Below are 21,569 nucleotides of genomic sequence, written 5' to 3' on the forward strand. Positions count from 1 at the left end.
CCAACCATTAAGGGACGTAGTCTCCACATATTGGATTTGCAACTCTCAGTTAGTTGAAAAAAAAAAAAAAGTGCTTGAAGGTAAAAGTGGCTACGGCAGAGAGAATTCTGAAGGCCCTTGGCCATCAGTTGCCTATGAGGTTGTCACAAGGTGGCCAAGGTGCTGTGATCAGATGAGCTTTTGAGGAATTTGGAGAAAAAGTAGCTGCTGACGAAGTGGCGAGGCTGTCTTTCATAGTAAAGCGCGAACAGGACTGACAGCCTGAGGAATCATAAACTGTCTCACCTCGCTTCATGCCCTGCTCCTCAGCCCTTTATTGCATTTGCAGTCTCTAGGGTAGAGAAGAAAATCAGAGCATGTCGACTATGGAAGAGAGACGAAGGAAGAAGCGAGGGAAGGAAGGAGGTTGCATATGGCAACCTGGGAATTTGTAGTACAAAAACTAAGTGGTGACTTTGATTTTTTAGGGGAGGGGGAGAACCCTCGCTATTGGCAGATGAACAGCTTCCAACCCAATGAATTATTTTAAGTGGGAATATTCATTCATTGGCGTAGATGCATATAAATGTCGCTAATGGAAAATGTTTAAGAGCGGCAATACGCCTTCATTATCTCGTGTCATCAAAAAGCACTGGCAGGTCACAGCCCTGATGTCGGCCCTGATGGGATGCGAACCGGAAATGCGGTGAATGACTGTCTTCTAGGGCAGAGAGGAGGCACCTTCCCCACTGGCTAGAAACAGATGTATAATCCCCTCTCCTTCATTCCTCATGCAAAATTTCTAATGTTCAGTCCTGCCCACTGAAAAATAGGAAAGGTTACTATCCTAAGATGTTGAACGTTTTTTCCCCTCTCTCAGGCGATAAAAGAAATGGATTTTAAAAGCAGAGTTAAGGATTACACTTGGCAGCCTGTGTATAGGGCACTGTTGATCGGATGCATAAAGAGTGTGTCAGAGGCTGTAGGAGTAAAGAATGAAGTTGAGGAGCTGACCACCCCAAAGATCTTTAACCCCTGCCGAGCCGTCACAGCAGTGCTAGGAAGGCCCGTGGCCATTAGGGTAGGTGGGTCGCCATTCCCCGTGACAGCGACTGACCAGGAAACCCTAAGACCCTAAGACTGAATGTTATACAATCATAAAAAACAATTTTCTGGGCTAGAAAAATGATCTCGTCACAAAAATCAAGCATGCCGCTGGGCTGCGTCCACCAGGAAATAGGGAGACATTTAGATGGCTCCTGGGGTTCCTCCCAGCCCCCAGCGCCCCTGACCTGCTGGCTCTCAGAGTTCCACTGGGAACGTGCTTCTCCTCCTTTCTTCTCACTGTTTCCCCCTGGCCTGCAGAGCTCTGGCCTCTCCACCTGGATTGGGCACCAGATGTTGTCCCTGAGCAGCCTGCCGCCGTGGGCTGTCACCCTGCTGGCATGCATCCTGGTGTCCATTGTCACAGAGTTTGTGAGCAACCCGGCCACCATCACCATCTTCCTGCCCATCCTGTGCAGCCTGGTGAGTAGAGCAGGCTCCCGACGTCCAGACGGGCTGCCCCAGGGGTCTGCAGTGGTGGGGAGCAGCGGCCGCGGCTCTACTCTCCCCTCATCATTTTCACGGCAAACTGGTGTTCAAACCATAGTTTGAAAAAATTAAGTTTTTCAAATAGCGACTGGTAAGTAAACAGATAAAGAAGCCATAGCAAGGGTTCTAGAAAACCTTTCCCTAAAAAGGCGTTTAGAGGCAGCCCTGCAAGGAAACAAGAATGAAGAAAATAACCTTAAAACCCTAGGAGTCCGGTTCCCCACAATCATCATCGGCCTTGCACTCCTGAGATAAGGGCCAGAGAAATAATGATAGAAAATGAAGGCAAAATGCTCCCAAGAAGCAGCAGACTCAGCCTCAGTGGCCAAAACCTCAGCTCTAACTACTATCACCTCCACCCAATTTCGACGTCCAGAAGGTTCTGAGAACGGGGAGCAAGGCCAGCCTCATCCCGCGACCTCACAACAGTGTTAGTAATGGAATAGGGGAGGGAAGCGGCTGCCAGTTCTGAGCCTGGCTAAGCAGCCCCAGAGGTAAGGCCCTGGACACCACGCTGCGTCCGACCATTCTGTGAGGTGGAACCTACGAAACGAAGGCTCTTCCCTGTCCCCACCAAAACGACATGCTCCTGCTCTTTCTAGCCCCAAACTCCCCAGCCACTCTCTCCGCTCGCTGTTCGGATGCCTCCCTCTGAGCCCTTCCTCCCATCATCTCGTTAGTGTGAGCATGGAGCACACTCAGTTAAAACTGGGCAGCATCGAGGGCCAGCCCCTGGGTTTGAACCCATGGAATTCATATAACAGGTACTTTACCTAGAAAAAAAAAAAGCCCATTAGTTCTGTACCCCAAGGATGACGGATCTCTACTGCAATCAAAGCAGCTCATTCATGAGATCTGTGTTTGAAGAAAAAATTTCTCAGCGAAGGAGTAACATTTAAAGAGCACTTCCTTAGAAATGAAGATAAAACAAGCCTCTGAGGCGTAACTCCGAGCCCACGTTTCCATGGGAGTGGGTAGCACGGGGGCATCTGGCCTGGCCAGCACTGACGCCCTTGAGGGCAGTGCTTTATCTGTCCCTAGCACGAGGCGTCCAGCCAAGGTTAGCCAACACCCAGCCATCGTTTAAAGCACGTTTGTGATAGTAAAGACAGGAAACAAGTCTAACGTCAACACTGTTTCTGTGGATTCTCTCTTCTTCTAGTCCGAAACGCTGCACATTAACCCACTCTACACCCTGATCCCAGTCACCATGTGCATCTCCTTTGCAGTGATGCTGCCTGTGGGCAATCCCCCCAACGCCATCGTCTTCAGTTACGGGCACTGCCAGATCAAAGACATGGTGAGTCACAGGCGCCCTCTTTCCACCAGGCCCAGCTGCCAGGAGGACAGGGCGACTGGCTCCACAGCCTTCTCCTAAAGTTTATTATTTTGTAGCGGTTGTCCCTGGACTTGTCAACACTCATTCTAGTGTGGCAGAAAGAATGGTACTAGTAAAAAGGTTTGGGGTAGTCCATAAACATCAAGAATAGTATAATAATGTGCTCTCCCCACCCTTATCTGGGAGAAAGTGGGGACATGGACACAGAAAGCTGGGACAGAGGCAGGACGTGGCCCAGTTCCAGAAGGCATGAGCTTGCAGTCTTTGCTTCAGTTTCCTCATTGGACCAGTGGGGACATTCATTCAAAAAGCTGCTGGTTGATTCCTAAAAGGCGAAGTAGGAGAAACCGTGCAAACAGACCTAAAGTAAAAGGTATTTTGTGAGAACAGGATCCTTCCGTTGAACTCTTCCCCCAAGCGAGAAATTCCTAAAAGCAACAATGGCAAAATGCAGCATCCACAGCTCATTTCTTAGTTTTCACCTGGGCTCACAAAAGATGGCTTCGAAGAGACGTTGTGCTGCTGATTTTCGTGTTGGGCATATCCACCTTCCACTCCTCAACCTATACTCACTGCTATGCTTCTTAATATCCAGGGCTGATGGGGGCTGGGGAAGGGTGAAAAAAAAGATACAAATTACTGGGACCTGACTGTCTGAAACGGCCCGTTCGCCCTCGCTGAGGGTCTCAAAAAATGTTTCACTAGAGTCCAAACTCGTTCTCAGCAGCCCACTAAGTATCACATGGAGGAAAGAGCTACAAGCTGGTAGAGTCAGAGCCTTTCTACTGTTCAAACTGCCCTCCTAGGTCATCTGTAATTCTTCAGGGCCACCCCTCCCCTCTACTTACTGAACAACTCTCGGTCATATTGAGCCCTGCTCCAATTCTCCTGTACCCCTGCATCCTCTGTGTGCCCCCACCATTCACCCACAGCCTCCTACCCTGGAAGCAAACGATCGAGGTGGTAATTTGCAAAGGCACCAGATGACAAGAAGTGAGCCAGTCCTGGGTTCTACCCCCAGCTTGGGCCTGACTTGAGACCTCAATTTCCTTACCTGCTAAATGAGAAGGATCCGACTAAGTGCTCTACATGGTCCCTTTCAGCTCTTTTAGAAGTTGCCACCTCTCGCCTGCTAGGGGACACGGGTGCTTCTCCATGCCAAAAGGCCCGGGGCCAGGTGGTTAACAGGTCCTGGGCGTAGGCCACAAAGCAGAGAGGGGACACGCCTAGTCATCTGCTTGGAACAATTTCCTAGCATTCATTTTCCCTTGCAACGTTCCCAGCTTAATGCCAGCAGTGAACTTGTCCCGGCTCCACACACTATGCTTGGGTGCACCCTGGCACGGTGCCAGCTATCCTCGCGGTACATTTTCCCACCTGGCTCTGCCATCATCCCTCACGTCCCTCCCCTGCCACCTGAGAGTGTCCATGTCGAGGCAGAAATGGAAGGGGTCAGACTCAATGAGGTGACATTCCCTCAGAATAAAGCAGCAAAGCTAGCACGCCTGTGTCACCTTCCCAGGCAAGGGCTGAGCAGAGGCAGCTGACCTATTTCCCCGGACAAACCCAAGACACACGACTTCCATGAGCTGTTTCTTGAAGGGAAAGTAAAAGGGGAGGGAGTATGGTGGCAAAGGCTTCAGACTACAGCCCCTCCCGCGAGCCCCTTATGTGTCAGCACACTAAAGGCGCTGAGAAGGCCCTGCCTTAGAGACCCAGGTCATCTTGCTCAACTGCGCTTCCCTATGCAGGATCCTTCTTCAGTGTGACTTATTCACATCTCTGGTGCCCTGAGGCCATACCTACTAGGCCTCTGCAGACAGTGGGGGTGCTTTGAGTAGAGAGGATTTTAAGGGCCCGCTGCAACCCCAAGTCCTCCCTGCCCTTCCACAGTCCTGTGCCACCCTAGGCAGCACGAGAACACGCCAAGCAGAGACCGAAACAAATCAGGGCCAAGCAGGTGGGCTGCGATCACATCACCACAAGGCTTGGGGGAGGCGGGGCGCGGTGGGGAATGCTCTGGGATCGGCGCTACTGCCTCCTGAGTGACTAGGCTGTGCTGGTTTGTGTCCTGCAGGTGAAAGCTGGCCTGGGGGTCAATATCATTGGCCTGGTGATAGTGATGGTGGCCATCAATACATGGGGAGTTAGCCTCTTCCACTTGGACACTTTCCCAGCCTGGGCTAAGGTCAGTAACATCACCGACCAGGCCTAACACAGTGGGCAAACGGCCAACCAAAGGAGCTGCCAGCGCCCAGCAGAGCCTGACCTATGGGCCAGGAAAACCAACAGGAGCACCGAACCCCAGCAGAAGATCCGCTATCTACCACCTCAAGTGAGGTGCGGGAGGCTTCCGACAACCAAACACAGGCTTGGCCCCCCTTCCTTAGCGCCATATGTCAAGAAAACCTAACGCTTTCTCACTTCCTTCTACCCAGTCTCTCCTGTCTTCTGAAGACAGGAAGAGAAGAAAATTTGTCTCGGTTGCCCCTCACAGGCTAAGCCACACAAACCTCCCAGCCTCACTAGGTGTCATTCTCAATTTTTTAATCTCTTTTTAGGAGTTGAAGGAGAAAGCCAACTTATCCTACCTATGCACAGACAGTGAAACCAGTGATATCTTCTCTGTGGGAGGAAAATCTTACCCAGAACTTGAGACCTCACATTAGCTCCTTTCTCTTAAGTGTTTCTATCCTAAGTTCTCGCCACGAAAAGGCAGTTTGTGGCAATCAGTTCTCTTTTATCGCTACTTGGATTCCCTTTTAAGTATTTCTCTTCAGTGGCTTCTCTTTACCTTGGCACCAAATTCCTATAAAGAAATAGGTGTTCCCCTTTTGGAAAGGCTGGTGCTGTTCTCTCTGTCAGAGGAAAAGGAAGTAGAGAAAGAAGACATTGCGATTAGCATCTCTCTCTACACTCATCATGAGCCATCAATACCATGGTGTCGGTTAAGTGCTGGGAGAAAGAAAAAATTTCATGCCTATCTTATTAAGGAGGCCAAAGCTATAATTAAGACCACAGCGCAATTAGTGATATTTGACTGGCTTTCTTCTGGATGTAATGAGTAGTTTGTTCCTGAGAAGACAAGTACAGAAAGGTCTAAACACATCAGTCTCTTGCTACAAGTAGAAGAGCCCCTTGAGGGGACAGGAGATGTCTTATATCCCTCAAAGTCTCCAGCAACTTATACAATATAGCAAACTGTAACTGCTCAATAAATGTTTCCCTTGAGAAAAATCACTTTGGAAATCAAGGCCTCCTTTTTCCTCCTGAAAACCATGCCATTTTCTCTACAGATGTCCTTTCTGTATGACTGACTATAGCTCCCAACTCCTGCCGTTTCCTGGCATTACAGAATTCTGATTTCCACAAGTTACGTGCTTATGGGAAAAGAATATCCCGCAGTTATTGTTTTTAACTGATTTCAAGTTACTACTGTTAGTATGTGCTGTCTTCTCACAATAATTTATCAATGAAGTCACTCCCTTAGTTTATCAAGTATCTGTAAATTGTAAATTCCTTTTGTGACGGTCAACACTCTGACCGCAGCATGACTGACCAGGTTTAACCATGAAAATTAATGCTTCTGCCCTGTCAATTACCTTAGGTCAAATTATTTGGCCACTTATAAAAGGGATGAACTAAAGAGCCCAAATAAACTATCAGTATTAGATACAAAATAGCTGGTTTGATCGGAGCCAGCATCTCAGTGTTACTCCTATTGTCAGGGCAGCCAAATCGTCAGATGCTGAGCCGTTAAAGAGACACTGAGCCCCTCAGTCAGAGGATGAGACAAAGGCGCAGATCATTGTTATGGTCTCAGGAGTATAAACAAATGAAGAGAAAGGAACGCTGACTTGGAATTGAGCTGACTTAGAGTGACTGGCCACTGTCTAGCTATTCGAGAACCCGACTGGACCCCAAAGGGAAGGCAGTGCAGCTCCCTGCTGCAGCTGCTGCCAGCTGCTCCCTGGATGCACCCCAGCAGCCAACTCGGAGAGAGCGCTCACTGCGGTCTGGGCTAGCGGCCGTTCTAAAGAACAGCACTGTTCTCTCCCCAAATCAGAGACCCAGGCCAAAAAGACTGCTCATAGCAGTGACAGGAAACATCAGACATGACTAACAACCCCTTGTCATCCAAAACCACTCCATGCAGGACAATACCAGCTCCCCTTTGTAGTCTTATGCCTCCTGCAAATAGATTATGACTTTTACCTTCTAGCACTATATGGATGCAAAAGCTGTAAATGATCATCTTATACGAGGTCATTTGACAGATGATGACACTAAGAAGCAAAGACACTAAGTATAATTGCATCTTATTCTCAATTATCAATCAAATTTGCTTAGTCGAAGTTGCCTTTGAAGTTCCTTTAAGTCACCCGTGAAGCGCATGGTGCATACCTTTTACAATAGCATTTCCACGGCATAAAGACTCAAGTGCCACCTTTCAATAAAAAAGTGCTAGTTTTCCCTTCAGTGTCAGACTAGATGTGTGTTGTTTTTTTTTTTCAGTCGGACACCAAATAAAGTAGTTGGCTTCAGGTTTAGGGCCCGTGATTGAGGAAGTTTATCTAAACACTAGTACCACTCTCGGTATGGAAAGATGTCCACACCACTAGCTCACAAAGGAAACAGAGGCCACCCGAGTCCACAGGCAGCTCTCCCTGGGGCTGCCCTCAGGGAATGGATGCAGCACAACGGCCCGCACTATTTACGTGGCACATTTTTCTTGTCCCAATCCTGTGCAATTGTACGGTGGATGACGCATCTTCGGAAGGCCTTACTGACCACAGAGGCAATGGTTCAGGCAGGCCCAGGACGCAGGGTCTGCGGTGCCAACCCCAAGCACTTCTGTTTGTTCTGTTTCCCAGTGCCTCGCAAACCAGGCCGTCCATTAGGTCTTCGGTTTGTGAAAAAATACGTTGCAGCCAGATTTAGGAAAGTTATAAACTGAACATTTGAAAATCTGTGTCACAAACTCCCCTCTTAAGACCAGGCGACATCTCAAAATATTTTCCCTTCACCACCCTGTTCCTTTCCACTAGGCCCTAACAGTCAGTAGGGAAAAAAGAACTCATTCATCTGTGTAAGGAATGGAAATGTTATGTGCAAAGTCCAAGACGGGGAGTTTAAGAAAAGCTTCATTTGCTCCAGGACAGTATATAGTGTTCCTTCAGGAGGAGTAACAGAAAAAGCGTTAAAATGCGGGAGGCCTCAGCAGAAAAACACACACCGCACAGCGTCTAGGGAGCGAACTGCTTAGCGGCAATGAAAACACTGTGCGTGTGAATCTATGCTCCACGGACCAGAACGCAGACACCTGGAAAACCCACACGTCGTCACTTTATCTATAGTCACACAAATGAAAATTAAATGAGTTAGATAAAAAGAAATAAAGCTGTCCCTTTAAATCAAAAGCACATAACTCCTTATTCACATAAAACACCAAATCAGAAGAAAAACCTAAAGACTTCAATTGGGAACTAAAATACATAAAATAACATCAAATCCAGCCCCTTTTGATGATTTTAAATAAGGTGGTTTTGGTTTTTCTCTCCCTTTGGGAGGTTTAAGGATAAGCTTTTCAAGTTCAATGTATTCCTTAGGTTCCCAGCATCCACCCTGAAGTTAATTTTTCACGTGTGAGTAACCTTCAGTGGTATTCTGAGTAACCTTTCTCTTGGTCAGATGTGGCGATAAGTTTGCTTAAATCACATCAACAGTTTTCAAATATTTCTTAAAGGAAAAAGAAGGCATGTCTCGTGGTGGCTCTTCCCATCCCTCCACTGGTTTTATAAGGCAAGGGTCCCTAAAGAACACACAGAGAACATAACTCAGTGCCAAGGTGACAGTTGCTGCATGCAACCCCCCACACTACTCACCCTAAAATCTGTGCTGGTCTGGGTTCTTTCTATATCTCAGTGGAGATAATCCTGCCTGAGAACTCTGAGCCCCTTTTCACTGCTATAAGAACCTAAGATAAGGAGAGGGTGTCTGAACAGTGCCCACTAAGTCAGCTTGTGTCCACTGTGCGGCAGTTTAGCTGGGGAAGGTGAACACGAGAACTGGTTCCCTGGATGGCTCCCACTGGTAGAAATGAGCCTATCATTGAGGTTAAGTGTCACTCCTGAGTCCAAATGAACTCTGTCCATAAGGTATAAATAATATAAAAAGATCTGATCTCCTAATATCTAAGTGACCTTCACCTCCAAAGAAGCCACTCTGGGAGACCATACACACAAATAACAGTATCACAACGGATAAAGAGGAACACTAAGCTTGTCGCATTCTGAATGCCACCATGGGTGATAAACCTTTATCCTTCAAGGCTGTAGTTCATCCTGGTAACAATTCAGTCATTTAAGATCAAATCTCGTGAGCGAGGTGGTATGATCAAAGCGGATACTGCAGCTTTTCATCAACAACCAAGAGAGCGACTACAAAATGATGACAAATTTTGCATGGTTCATAAACTAGTTCCAAAAATGACTGCAGAGAAACAAAAGTATTCTGACCAAAAGCAGCATGTTTGGACTAAGGGCTACTATTTATTGGGCAAATCTGCAAAGTGCCATGCAACACATCACATACATTATGTCAGGTATTTCTCATGGAAGCCCTATGAGGTAGGTATTGCGTCCAATCTTAGAGAATACAAGTTTCAGAAAAACAAGCCATTTGCCCATGATCACACCTCTAAGGTGAAGCCAGATTACAATACGATTCTAATGTCTCGCACACCAGGATAAAATAGCACGAGACAGGACACAACCTGACACTCATGAGTAAAAGATTAAATAAATTATGGCATCTTCAGTAGATAGAATTTTATGCAGCCAAAAAAGGAAAGATGTCCTTTGCTCCTTACATACTTATATGGAATGATCTCCATTAAAGAAAAAAAGGCTGGGGCAGGGTCTATGTATACGTTATCACTTGTATATAAAAAAAAAAAAAAAAAAAACCCTGCCCACATATTTGTTTATGCACAGAATCTTTCTCAAGTAAAATGGTGACAGTTGCCTGCCCCCAGGAAGAGAAACTAGGAGTTAGGGGTGGGAGAGGCCCTTCATTCTAAATCACTCTCTTACCTTGACTCATGGGGAAAAGTGATGTTTTCAAACGTTTTTGTTTAATTGTAAAAAATGGACTGATTATACATTTGACAAATTACAATGGTAATTTCTGATTGCAGAAAAAAAAACCCCAAAAATTTTCTTATGAGAATCACTAAAGTTATAATCTAAATAATTTTTAATGTGAAAAGGTATAAAATTTCCTTTGTAGACAACTTGTCACTTATCTATCATGTAGTGTCAAGTACACCTGTAATTCCTTAACATAAGTATGATTCTTTTGAGGGAAAAGAGCCAAATCGAATACATCATTAAGGAAAACTGTGCATATTAGATTATGAATTCTGAGGAAAGAGGCCATTATTTTACATATTTCTTAATTCCCCAGTTCTTGACGGGGTTCTCGGTATAATTTCTCAGTTAATGAGTAGCAAATTGATTTACTGTGAAGTTATGTCAGTTATACTGACAACAGTATAAAATAAATGGATAATTCACCAGAAACTGGCTTCTAGATTTCAGTTTTAATTACCTTGAAACATCATAATTTAGTACCAAATGTTTAAACACCTGTTATAATTGCTAAACTGCGAAATCAGCATTATTTGTATCTGATCAGCTTTATAAAACTCATCGGTTTTTCTTTCGAAAAAAAGCAGGAGATATCCCAAAGAATAAGGGAGAGACTGCTAATTAAAGGTCATGTTTACTAATCTAGCACCGTAATTCCAGCCTCAGGACCTCCCAAGCAGCTGGAAGGAGGAAGAGGAGAAGATGTTAGAAAAGTAAGGGTAGTTCTTAACTGGTGGCCCCATTTGTGCTGTAAGGCAACGCAGGGTCTAGCAGAGACTGGAAGGTAAGACAAAAGCTTTTGGTTCAGGTGGTAAAGGAGGCCCTCGAGAAGAGTAGAATCAGCGGATCCTGGAGGCAGTGCTGGAGCTGGCATCAGGAACTAGGGGGTTTCTTCTTGGTATCCAAGTCCTTTTTAATTTCTTCAAGTTTTTTAGCCAGGTTTGGTACCTTTAAAGAGAAAAGAGATTATTATAATTTTGTATCTAACTAATCAATAGTCTTCTACTTCTCTTCTTCCAAGGATAAATGGTTATTGTACAGTTTTTATTTTCCTCTGAAAGAGACCTGCTAAATAGTGGTGTTTCTTAGCCTTGTAAATGTGTAAGAAGGCTCTCTGAAGTTGTAAGTTAAAGTATGCTCCCTCCCTGAAAGCCACACCGATTTCAGCTTGTATATACCCACTTAGCCCCTCAATCCAGTGCTGACTAGAAGCTGTACATCTAACCAATAAACGTGATATGCTCCTGCCTAGAAAACCACATGACTCAAGTGAAGGCTGACAGAGGGAATTTCCTTTGTCACAGAAAAAGCTTCACTACAAAGGTGAGTATCCTTGTCTCTTTAAAACGAGCATTATCTCTCCAGAATCCCCACTGATGGGCAGTTTTGCTACTGGTTTTCTACTACCACATCTATAAAGTGAGGCTAATACAACTCCCCGCTTCACAAAACTCTGTCCTCCTTGAATGTGCTGTGCTACAGAGATCCACCTCCAAAATTCTCAGTCATCTGTACTACCCGGTAGGGGGACTGAAAAGATCATTCAATTAATCTTTCAATTCTCACTTGTCACATGATTTGCCATAAAATTTTAAGAATCTAACTTAAAATTCTCGGCTAACAAATACAGCTCAGGAGCAGTATGAGACCATCCAAAGTGATGCGATTTTGCCCTCTTGTGGTGATATGGAGGACAGATGCTTCTAAGACTTAGGTTATTTTTTCAAACAATGGAAAATCTTTCTACGAAATCCAGGACTTTTCCCTCAGATCTAGGGACCCCATCGATGCTGGAAGGCACACCTTTCTTCAACAAAGACAAGTCACCACAAATCGGTTTCATGGAATCGTGGAGGATGTGGATATGGTCACTTACGTTGTAATTCTGAGCCAGATACATTCCAACCAGGTTGCCGAAAGTAAATCCAAGCTGAAAGAACAGAACAGGAAGAGTTACACTGAGCTCGGTGCCACGTGACACCAAACCGAACTGTACAGACAATGTTCTCCTCAGGGGCTTGGGTAGTTAGAAGACCCCAGGGTCCAGTCTAGGGCTGGATAGGGCACAGTGTGAAATTTACATCTTACTTCTATAAAATAAATGTAGAAATGTCCTTGCGAAAGAATAAATGGTAGCACTGAATCAATCTACCCTAAATTCTCCTTGGCCCCTCAGGACCCCCATAAATACCTGACTGTAAGTTCTGGAAACCCAAGCCAAAATTATGATTGTTGTTGTTAAAAGCTTTAACTGTTTTTCTTTTTTTTTATTTTGGTTATGAGTATTGTTATTCCTCATGATATCAAATAAAAAGTATTCAATTTAAAAAGGTCTTAGAAAAGGAAGGGACTTTCAGTTTAATCTTTTTATATTTCAAGAGCACGAAGCCCAGGATGGTGAAGTGACTTGTCAGGACAACCTCAGCTAGATACAAACACACACTCAAAATCTAAACTATACGATGACAGAAAAAAAGAAGAAATTCTGACATATCAAAAGCATAATTTCAATTGATTTGTTGTTAGTAAATTAAGAAGCATAAAGGAGGCTATCTAGTCTCTAATATAGACCACTTTCTGATCATCTGACTGATCAGACACATCTTGTGAAATCATATTTTTATCCAGGTGGGACTGAGAGGCAAAAAGATTTTTTTCACTCCTATGGGTTGAAACCAGGTAGACAGAGATTTTCCAAACCCAGAAAGAGTATTATATTTGCTTAAAAGAAGAGGGGAAAAAAATCAACTGAGAATGTTAGCTCTAACAACAAATAAGAAGAATATGGGATTGAAAATATTTCAAGAAAAATAAACTACTTTTGGTTCTACCATTGCCTAATTGTGTATCTGTAGGCAAGACACTTAACCTCTTTGGAGCTTTGCCAATTTGAATTCCTGATTTATAAAAACATTACACTAACAAGGCTCCTCCCAGCTCCAACATTCTACGATTCCTGGTTCTTAAAACGGGATCTCAAAATAAAAGTGGTATATCTAATGTGGCTTCATTCTGTCAACTTCATCAGACATCAGTTATTGTAAAACACAAAACAAAACAAAAACCATGGACCTCTAGACAAGTCATATTGAATTCCAGTTTCAGAATACCGCCTGGTCTACCAATGAAATACTGTAAAATTAAATGTACAACATAAGAAGATAAATGTTGCACATTAAGAAAAATGTTGGGAAGAATGCAGGAAGTCCGAAAGCATTTTTGTATGTTGTTCATGGGATGCTCCATAGGCAAGGTTAAATAGAAAAAAATTAAAAACATAAATAAATAATATATAAAAATCTAAAAAACTGAAATCGAAATCCGAGGAATGGTAACTCATTAGTCTGAGAAATCAGCCTGGAGCAGGTGACAGAAGGTCCCGAGTGAATGTGAAACCTCTCTCCAGGCCATGAATGCTTAATACCTTCCAGGCCGAGCCCTGGAAACCTCATCAGTAGTCCATCCAGATGGCCGCTTTCCCCACGTCCCATTCCACATCACGTGGTCCCCCACAGTATTCCCTGCAGAGGAGGTGGCAAGCTAATGTGAATGAATTGGTTTTCTTCCTAAAAAGCAGTGAAGATCAATGAAATAGAATGGAGGGTCCAGGTATAAGTCTTTACAATTTATGGTCAACTGATTTTCCACAAGGGTGCTAAGACATTCAATGGGGGAAAGACGTTTTTGAGAAATGATGCTGGGACAACTGGGTATCCACATGCAACAGAATGAAGTTGGACCTCTACCTCACGTCATAAACAAAACTAAGACCTAAATATAAGAGCTAAAACCACAAATCTCTTAGGGGAAAACAAAGCACTCAATCTGCATGACCTCGGGATAAGGAATGGTTTCTTAGATATGATACCAAAAGCACAAGTGACAAAAAAAAATTTGGTAAATTGGACTTTCAACAAAATTAAATGTTTGGGTTTCAACGAATACCATCAAGAAAGTGAAAAGACAACCTATAGAATGGAATAAAATATTTGCAAATCATGTATTTGATAAGGGAATTGTATATAGAATATACAAGAAATTCTTATAACTGAATGATAAAAAGACAGATTACTCAATTTAAAAATGGGCAAAGGATTTAAATAGACACTTCTCCAAAGAAGATATACAAATAAGTGGCCAATGAACACATGAAAAGATACTCAACATTATCAGCCATTAAGGAAATGCAAATCAAAACCGCCATGAGGTACCACGACACACCCACTAAGATGACTTTAATTGAAAGGAGCAATGTTCCAATGTGGACAAATTGGAACCTTCATACCTTGCTGGCGAGGAATGTAAAACAGTTTGGCCACTTTGAAAAACGGGCTAGCAATTCCTCAAAAAGTTGAGGAACTTTGAAAACAGAGTTACCGTGTGCTGCAGCAATTCCGCCTTCGGGGTATATACCCACGAGAACTGATTGACGCATCCAAACTTGCCCAAGAATGTTCACAGTAAGACTATTCATAAAAGCCAAAAGGTGGCTTCAACCCAAATGTCCACCAACTGGTACACGGATTTACAAGATGTGGCATATCCATAGAACGTAATATCAGCCAAAGGAATGAAGTACTGATCCATGCTACAGCATGGATAAACCTTGAAAACATTTTGTTAAGTGAAAGGCAGTCAGAAAAGACCATGTACTGTATGATTCCATTTAAAAGAAATGTCCAGAACTGTCAAATCCAAAGACACACAAAATAAATTAGCGGTCATCCAGGGCTACGAGAGAGGGCAATGAGAAATGAATGCCAATAGGTGTGGGTTTCTTTGTGGGTGGTAATGAAATATTAGATAAAAAATTAGTAGTGATGGTTGCAAAACTCGGTGAACATCTTGAGAACAACTGATTCTAAACTTTGAGTGAAGCGTAGATGTGAATTACGTCTCAAAACGATAAAAAAAAATCAATAAGATTTAGTAAAATATCAGCTATATGGGATAAACTGAGAAACTCAAAGACAACTTCGAGGTTTCCAGATTGGATAAATATTTTAAAGGAATGGAAATATCAGAGTAAAAAACAAGGACCATTCAGATAAATGGTTGGCTTTGCATATGAGAGCTCCAAGGAAACTGCTGTCAGTTGACTAGTTTTTATGTACGGATACATGAGTGGGTTAGTCACAACACTAAATCTATTAACGTAAAAAAGCACTAAGTCAAAAAGAAGAGCGCCAGCTCCAAAGCAATCTGATTTCTGATCGTTTTGCTGCTTCCCCAATAAAAAAGTTATGTGTGTGAATAAAGCCACAATTTTAATCTTGAGGTGGCTCCTGGCAATACCCCAGAGTGAATACTACCAGGCAGATCTGAAATATGACTCATCAAATTACATCTTCAAAAAGTACACACCCAACCCAAGTTATGACACAGAATCTGAATCATCTTATATTTACTGACAAGGACTTAAGAAATCTAAAAGTAATTTCATTTTATTTAGCAAATGTAGCTACAACTAGCATTTAAAAGGATATCTAAAACCAAAAGAAAACCAGAAGTACACATTATCTAACACTGATAAAAGGTAAACTGATAATTTTATATCTCAATTTCAGTCTCAGCTACAGAGGCTGTTAAAAGACCTCTCTATTCCAAGGAGGCAGGGAAAAAATTCATGTTCTGTGTCTTAGTCTTTAACCACTTCAGGTATGGTGTGGGGAACATTATTAGATGTGTTTAACAACTGCTTCAAGTAATAAAACCCACAATCTGTACATTAAAACAAAAATCTGTTGAGGAGATAACCTACATCCCCCCTTCCACTCCCATCACAGAGAAGCACATTTTTTAAGATGTAAGCTGGGTTTTATATTCAATAGTTTGCCTTAGAAACTGAAGAAAGAAAAAAAAAAGCTGTTAATCTTTATCAAGCCAATAAACTAAATAGGGACATTCATGAAAACGTTAGGCAGTAAACTCCAGAAAGAGGTACATCAGGTAGAACTGGTTTGCCTGTTCTCAAACAAGTTGATTCAAATATTCAAATATCTTATGAATATCTGAGAGGAATAATCAGGAAAAAGAGGAATATCTAATTAAATAAATGAAGTCAATCACAAAGTATTAACTAAGTGACATGTGCTTGGGAAATCGAAGTATAAGGTATGTAGCTTCCTCCCATGGAATTTATGATCTATTCTAGAAAGACAAGACTAAAATACAAGAAAGTTCAGTGAACAAAACACAAAATGTCACCAAATGGTCTGAATGGGCCACACAGTTTAAGTGCTTTGTTTAGAAATCTATGTAACTCACATTAACTATATTAAAGGAGAAAATGATGATCGCCGGATGAGGAAAGAGCACGACAAAAGTCAACAGCCAATAGAAGTCAATAAAAACTCTTAAACTTGAAATAGAATTTTCTTAATCTGTTAGCAACTATCAGAAACACAAACACTGGACTAAAACCTGAGAAGTATTTCTACTAAAACGAGAAACAAAAGTTGGATATCCATTCTCACTGTTTCTACTGTAAGTCCTAGTTTGGAGGGCTCGGCAGGGGGGCGATAAACATTGGAAAAGAACAGAAAACTGTCAATTTTGCCTTCACTGGAGCTATGACTGCCTTAACAGTACTGCCTTCCCTGATTCACTTCCAAGTAAATCTACAAACTACTGGAGCTGACAGGGAAGACTGCTAGATACAAAAGCAATATGACAAAATTATCAGCATTTCTACACATCAGCAACAACTTGAAGATGTAATTTTAAAAAGGATGCCATTCACAAAGACAAAACTAAAAAGTACCTAGAAATGGATATAACGAACAAGGGGCAAGAAGATTTTAAAAAAAGATGAAAGACATGTACAACCTAATAAATGAGGAGATCATAATGGTATAAAGATTTCAGGAACTTAAAAGTCATCAGGAAGGCTCGTGCAAAAAGATGGGAGTTGGGCCGTTAAGAGCAGTAGGGAAGGCAGGAGGATTAAGGTAAAAAAATATATACACACATATATATATGAAATAGCAGATATAAATATAAGTATAAATACATATGTAGTATTTCATATATACATATGAAATCTTGTTTTACATATACATATAACATATATACATATATATACGTATATATACATGTATATGTGTGTATATGTGTATATATATATGCATATATATATACACATATATATATATACACATACACACACGTTTTTTTATATATATATATGTGTGTGTGTGTATATATATATATACACACACACACACACACACATATATATATATATACACACACACACACACACACACATATATATATATACACACACACACACATATATATATATAAAAACAAAAAAGAAACCACGAGGGAAGGTATGAAGGCAAGAAGGTTCACAGGTTGATAAGGATCGCCCGGCTAACCTAAAACAGAGCATGTGTGTTGAGAGGTACTGGGAAAGGAAAATGGAGCGAGATTAGCAAGCCTTGAAAGTCAAGTCAGAGTGGTTACGACTTGATGTGGAAGGACACAGGGACCACTGACAGTTTCTGAGCATGTGAATAAGGTCATTAAATTTGGATGTCACTCTGGCAGCTGCAAGAGAGGACAGAACCCAGGGCATCAAAGGAAACATACGCAGAACCAGCGGCAACAGCCTTGCTTTTCTCTGTGGCAGAGCAGACCTATCACGAGTGGCGTGTTTTAAAAAGAAATTTAAAAATTGGAATATTCAGAGAAGGATAACCTGCACGAACCTGAAATCATAAAGAATGGGTAGAAGAAACAGATGTTTAGCCTAAAGAAAAGTCTGGTGGAGTAAGAGATAGAGAGAAGTCCCCCCAAAATGCTCTTGGAACATGTAAAGCGTTGTCATGTGGAATAGCAGTGCTCTAACATCAAGGAGTAAGAACCAGGTAAGGAGAGGCTGACCACAAATGAAAGCCATTACCTGAGAAAGTAGTGAACCTGTTGTAACTGGAGGTGCCTGAACGCAAACTGGGTCTTAGTGGAGATGGAAGCATCAGCATGTTAGCTGGACTAGAGAACCTAAAAGAACTCTTTCAACTCAAAATCACTTAGGCTAGTGTAGTTGGAGTAAAAAAGACCTGCTCAACAAACTTGGCAGTGGGAACATAAAGACAGAACTTTCGTAAGACTGGCTGGCTTAAAACAATAGTTACATTTACTGAGTGCTTACAGTATATGCAAGGTAGCATTCTAACTCTTTTTCATGAATTAATTCCCATTCTTCACAACCTTATAGAGCAGATACGGTTACTGCCCAGTTTATGGGCTGGAGAAAAGAGCAGAGTCAAAGACTGAGCCTTGGGCAATACCCAGTACTCAGAAGGCAGGAAAGGCAGCCAGTATAAACACACGGGAATACATAGGGCTATTTCCCAACTAGTGCACCAAGACACTGATCCCCCCTGCCTTTGGAGGGGCCAGCGCCAGACCAGACACCTTCGCTCTGTGCAGGTTCTTCCACAAAAATAAAGCCATGTGTGTTGTAATGTTTAAGAATGTCGGAAAGTACTGAGATGCAGGATCCCAAGGCCAAGGGAGGAGGGATTAAAGAGCAGGTGATTCAGAGCAACAAGTGCTGCCACTTCAAGAGGCAAGAAAAGCCATACATGATTCCAGTAACAGTACAACAAGCACTGTACACTAAGGCCCCAGCAGTATCCTATCAGGCTTCCCTTCAAAAGCTTCGAAAGCTTCCTTAGAACAATTGTAGCTAAACCATACTGCAATTAAAGAAGCTACTGCAGTAAAAGGAAGGGGGAAAGAAGCAGCAGAACCATAGGAACGCGTTTTTGAGATTGGGATGACGGGCAAATATTTTAATCCAAGGAGGAATGAACAATTTATAGGCAGCTCAATCCAGCGCAGTGGTTTTCAAACAGTGTTCCAGGAAATGACAACTGTAGGAAACATCTCCGAAGGTTCCGAAATGTGTGATGACATGGCACATGTTTAACTTGTGACTGTTCCATCACTGCCAAAACTTTTACCTTCACCCACCCTTCTGAAGGTAAACTAATCCCTGTTCCTGAGAAGAAACGAAATCAGAATTACTGATACCTTGTGAAAGAGAAATTGAACAATATCTGAGTCCTTATTGTCATGTTTTAAGTCCTTTATTAACTCGTTTTCGATCTTCACAACAAAACCATGAGGTAGATTCCCATTTTCACATGTGGAAACTGAAACACAGAGAATCTGAACAACCTGTCCGAGTTGCCACATCTTAGAAATGATGGAGCTAGAGTTCAAACCCAAGAGTCTGACCTCATAAACACTACGACATGATGGCTAGTCACAGGGTTAAAAGCTAGAGGGGAGATCTTAGGGATCATCTACTTCGACCCCATTGTTTTATAAATGAAATGGCTAAAAGCGAAGAGAAAGACTTGTTCAAGTTCAGTGAGTTAGTGAATCACGTGACAGAGGTAGAATCAAGATGAAAAGTAATACTATCCAGTTCTTTCAACGGGTGCAGTGAGGAGGTGGAGAACAGAGCAGGAAGGAGATCCATGTTCCAGTTACTTCCAAGCTAGGAATTTAATGCATGGCTTCAAGCATCTCTCCTTCAATGCTGAGAATTCTGAATTTTCAAATTAGTCACATTCATATTTATACACAGCAAGTTTATTCCAAAACTAAATACACTCACTCTGCAAAAGCACTGATAAAGTATAATTGAATCAATGTCCCCCACTTTATCAATGAGCTACAGCTGGAGCCCAATGCTCAATTATATTATCTTACACTCTGGGGCAAACTGATACTGTTTTTAAACTGAGTGTTTTCTACAACCAAAAAAAAAAAAAAAAAAAACAGTAATTACTGCTGTTACTCCTAAATTAACACCTAGGTAGGACACTGGAGAAACCTCCAGAAGCAAACAAGCAGCCCTGTCTTAGTTGACAGTTTGCATCCAGGACACCTACCCCAAAAGCCCTACAGAATCAAAACCAATTCCCATCTCAAAAAGGGCAGAAGGAGCATTTTTTCCTAATCTTTTTGATAAAGAATATAACATTTGAGAAACCATCTCATGCCCAGACATCAGATTTCATGGGCCACCTGGAAGGTATCAGAATACCTGCCTCTTCTTACCAGAATTAGAGGTCGAAAGCATCAAGTTGTTAAGGCACAACCTGGAAGAAAGACCTTCACTTGGAAATCTGATTGGCAAGATCTCCTGAAACCTCCACCAGGCAATCTGAAATATCCTGAGCTTGACCAGAAAACCGGTTTTTTTAAATGAAATAAAGAGCCATAAGAAATCATTCGTTTACTCATGGTAACACTCATTTCCCCCTTACAATGAGCATTTCGGAAAAAGTACTTGTAGACCAGGGTCTGATTCACGCCAGCAACCAGCCAACCTCGAAGTCTGGAAGCTATAAAAAGCTTGACGAGGGCTCCCTGAGCCTCTAACTCTGACTCTGCGTTTCTGTGCCTCGTGAGGTGGCTTACTAATTTACACTTCATTCCTGGTCCTTCCGCCCTCCGACCTTTTCAAAAACGCCAACCACAGCAGGACTCGAAGTCAGGGAAGGCGCAGTGTCTACGTCGGGGCTGGAGAGAAGGGGGAGCGTTACGAAAAGTCATTAAGGACCTAAAAGCTTCAGCTCGAGGGTTACACGAGGGACGCGGGGCACCGCACACAGTAAGGAGCTCTGAAAGTAAGGAGCATGTTCTGTCTGACATCTCAGAGTTTTAGGGACTTGAATGGCTGCAGACAAATACTGGCCAAGGCGGTGAGCGAGGCAGAAACAAAACCAGCGGACCGCAGGACCTGGACCCCGGGCCGACTCGGCGGGCCGGGGGCCCCCGAGGGCCCTGAGCCAAACCCACGGCCCGCCTCTCCGCAGCACCACTCACCAGGAACTGGAGCATGATGTCGGCGAGGAGGGCGCGAAGGGCGGTGGTAGCTCCGTAGGCCGTTCCTATCCGGCCTCCCCACGCGCGAGGGGCGGAACCCGCCGTCGGCTTCCGGGTCACGCCCCGCCCCGCCCCGCCCTCCTCCTCGCTCCCGGAAGCCGCTAGCGGCTCCTCAGCTCCCCATAGCGGGACACTCCGGAATTACCTCCTGAACCGGCCAACGCGCGAGAAGGCCAGCTAAGAGCAAGTCGCAAGTCCCAAGCAGGGCTGGACAGCTTTAACATTCAGATTCCGACGCCCCAGTACCAATATCCTGCTCTGTAAAGCTCAGTCGGGGCCCCAGAATCTATATTATTACCAGCACCCCAGTGATTCTGATGCACTACCAAGGTCAAGCCTTCCTGACCTAGAAGGACTGCATGAGGCAGAGATTCCCTAGATGCAAAGCAAAATCACCTGCGGAGCTTTTTAACAAAGTTTCCCCAGACTCATGCGGAATCAGTGGAAGGGTTGTATTTTTCACAAGTTCCACCGGTATGCTTTGTAACCTGCTCTGAGCACCTGTGATAGAGGTTAGGTGCTTAAGTAGTTAAGGTGGAGGTCTTTGGATTCTCGCACAACGAGGTCGTTTATGACTGTCTTGCACTTCCTGG

At 43.2% G+C, this 21,569-nt stretch overlaps 2 protein-coding genes across 2 annotated transcripts in view; one reads left to right on the top strand and one right to left on the bottom strand.

The window, feature by feature from the left end:
* SLC13A4 (solute carrier family 13 member 4) overlaps positions 1 to 5,230 on the top strand; it is a 40,109-nt gene extending 34,879 nt beyond the window's left edge. Inside the window, exons 15-17 of the mRNA XM_011359507.2 lie at positions 1,345 to 1,506; positions 2,735 to 2,872; positions 4,989 to 5,230. Coding sequence (XP_011357809.1) covers positions 1,345 to 1,506; positions 2,735 to 2,872; positions 4,989 to 5,126 — 438 coding nt within the window. The 3' untranslated portion in view covers positions 5,127 to 5,230. The remainder of the gene's footprint in view (positions 1 to 1,344; positions 1,507 to 2,734; positions 2,873 to 4,988) is intronic.
* Positions 5,231 to 10,495: 5,265 nt separating this feature from the next.
* STMP1 (short transmembrane mitochondrial protein 1) lies at positions 10,496 to 21,064 on the bottom strand. Its single transcript, XM_011359508.2, has 3 exons — positions 20,917 to 21,064; positions 11,939 to 11,992; positions 10,496 to 11,010 (listed from the first exon to the last, which is right to left on the bottom strand). The coding sequence occupies exons 1-3, from the start codon at positions 20,929 to 20,931 to the stop codon at positions 10,936 to 10,938; spliced, it is 144 nt and encodes a 47-aa protein (XP_011357810.1). The 5' UTR covers positions 20,932 to 21,064; the 3' UTR covers positions 10,496 to 10,935.
* Between the last annotated feature and the right edge of the window lie 505 nt (positions 21,065 to 21,569).

The sequence above is a fragment of the Pteropus vampyrus genome, unplaced genomic scaffold (assembly GCF_000151845.1).
Source record: "Pteropus vampyrus isolate Shadow unplaced genomic scaffold, Pvam_2.0 Scaffold48, whole genome shotgun sequence".
NCBI classification, from domain to species: domain Eukaryota; kingdom Metazoa; phylum Chordata; class Mammalia; order Chiroptera; family Pteropodidae; genus Pteropus; species Pteropus vampyrus.

What these genes read in the sequence shown, in the direction of transcription:
- STMP1 (XM_011359508.2), bottom strand. An exon ending in ATCTGGCTCAGAATTACAAC is followed by an intron (nt 11,011 to 11,938) that starts GTAAGTGACCAT and finishes TTCTCTTTAAAG; the next exon opens with GTACCAAACCTGGCTAAAAA.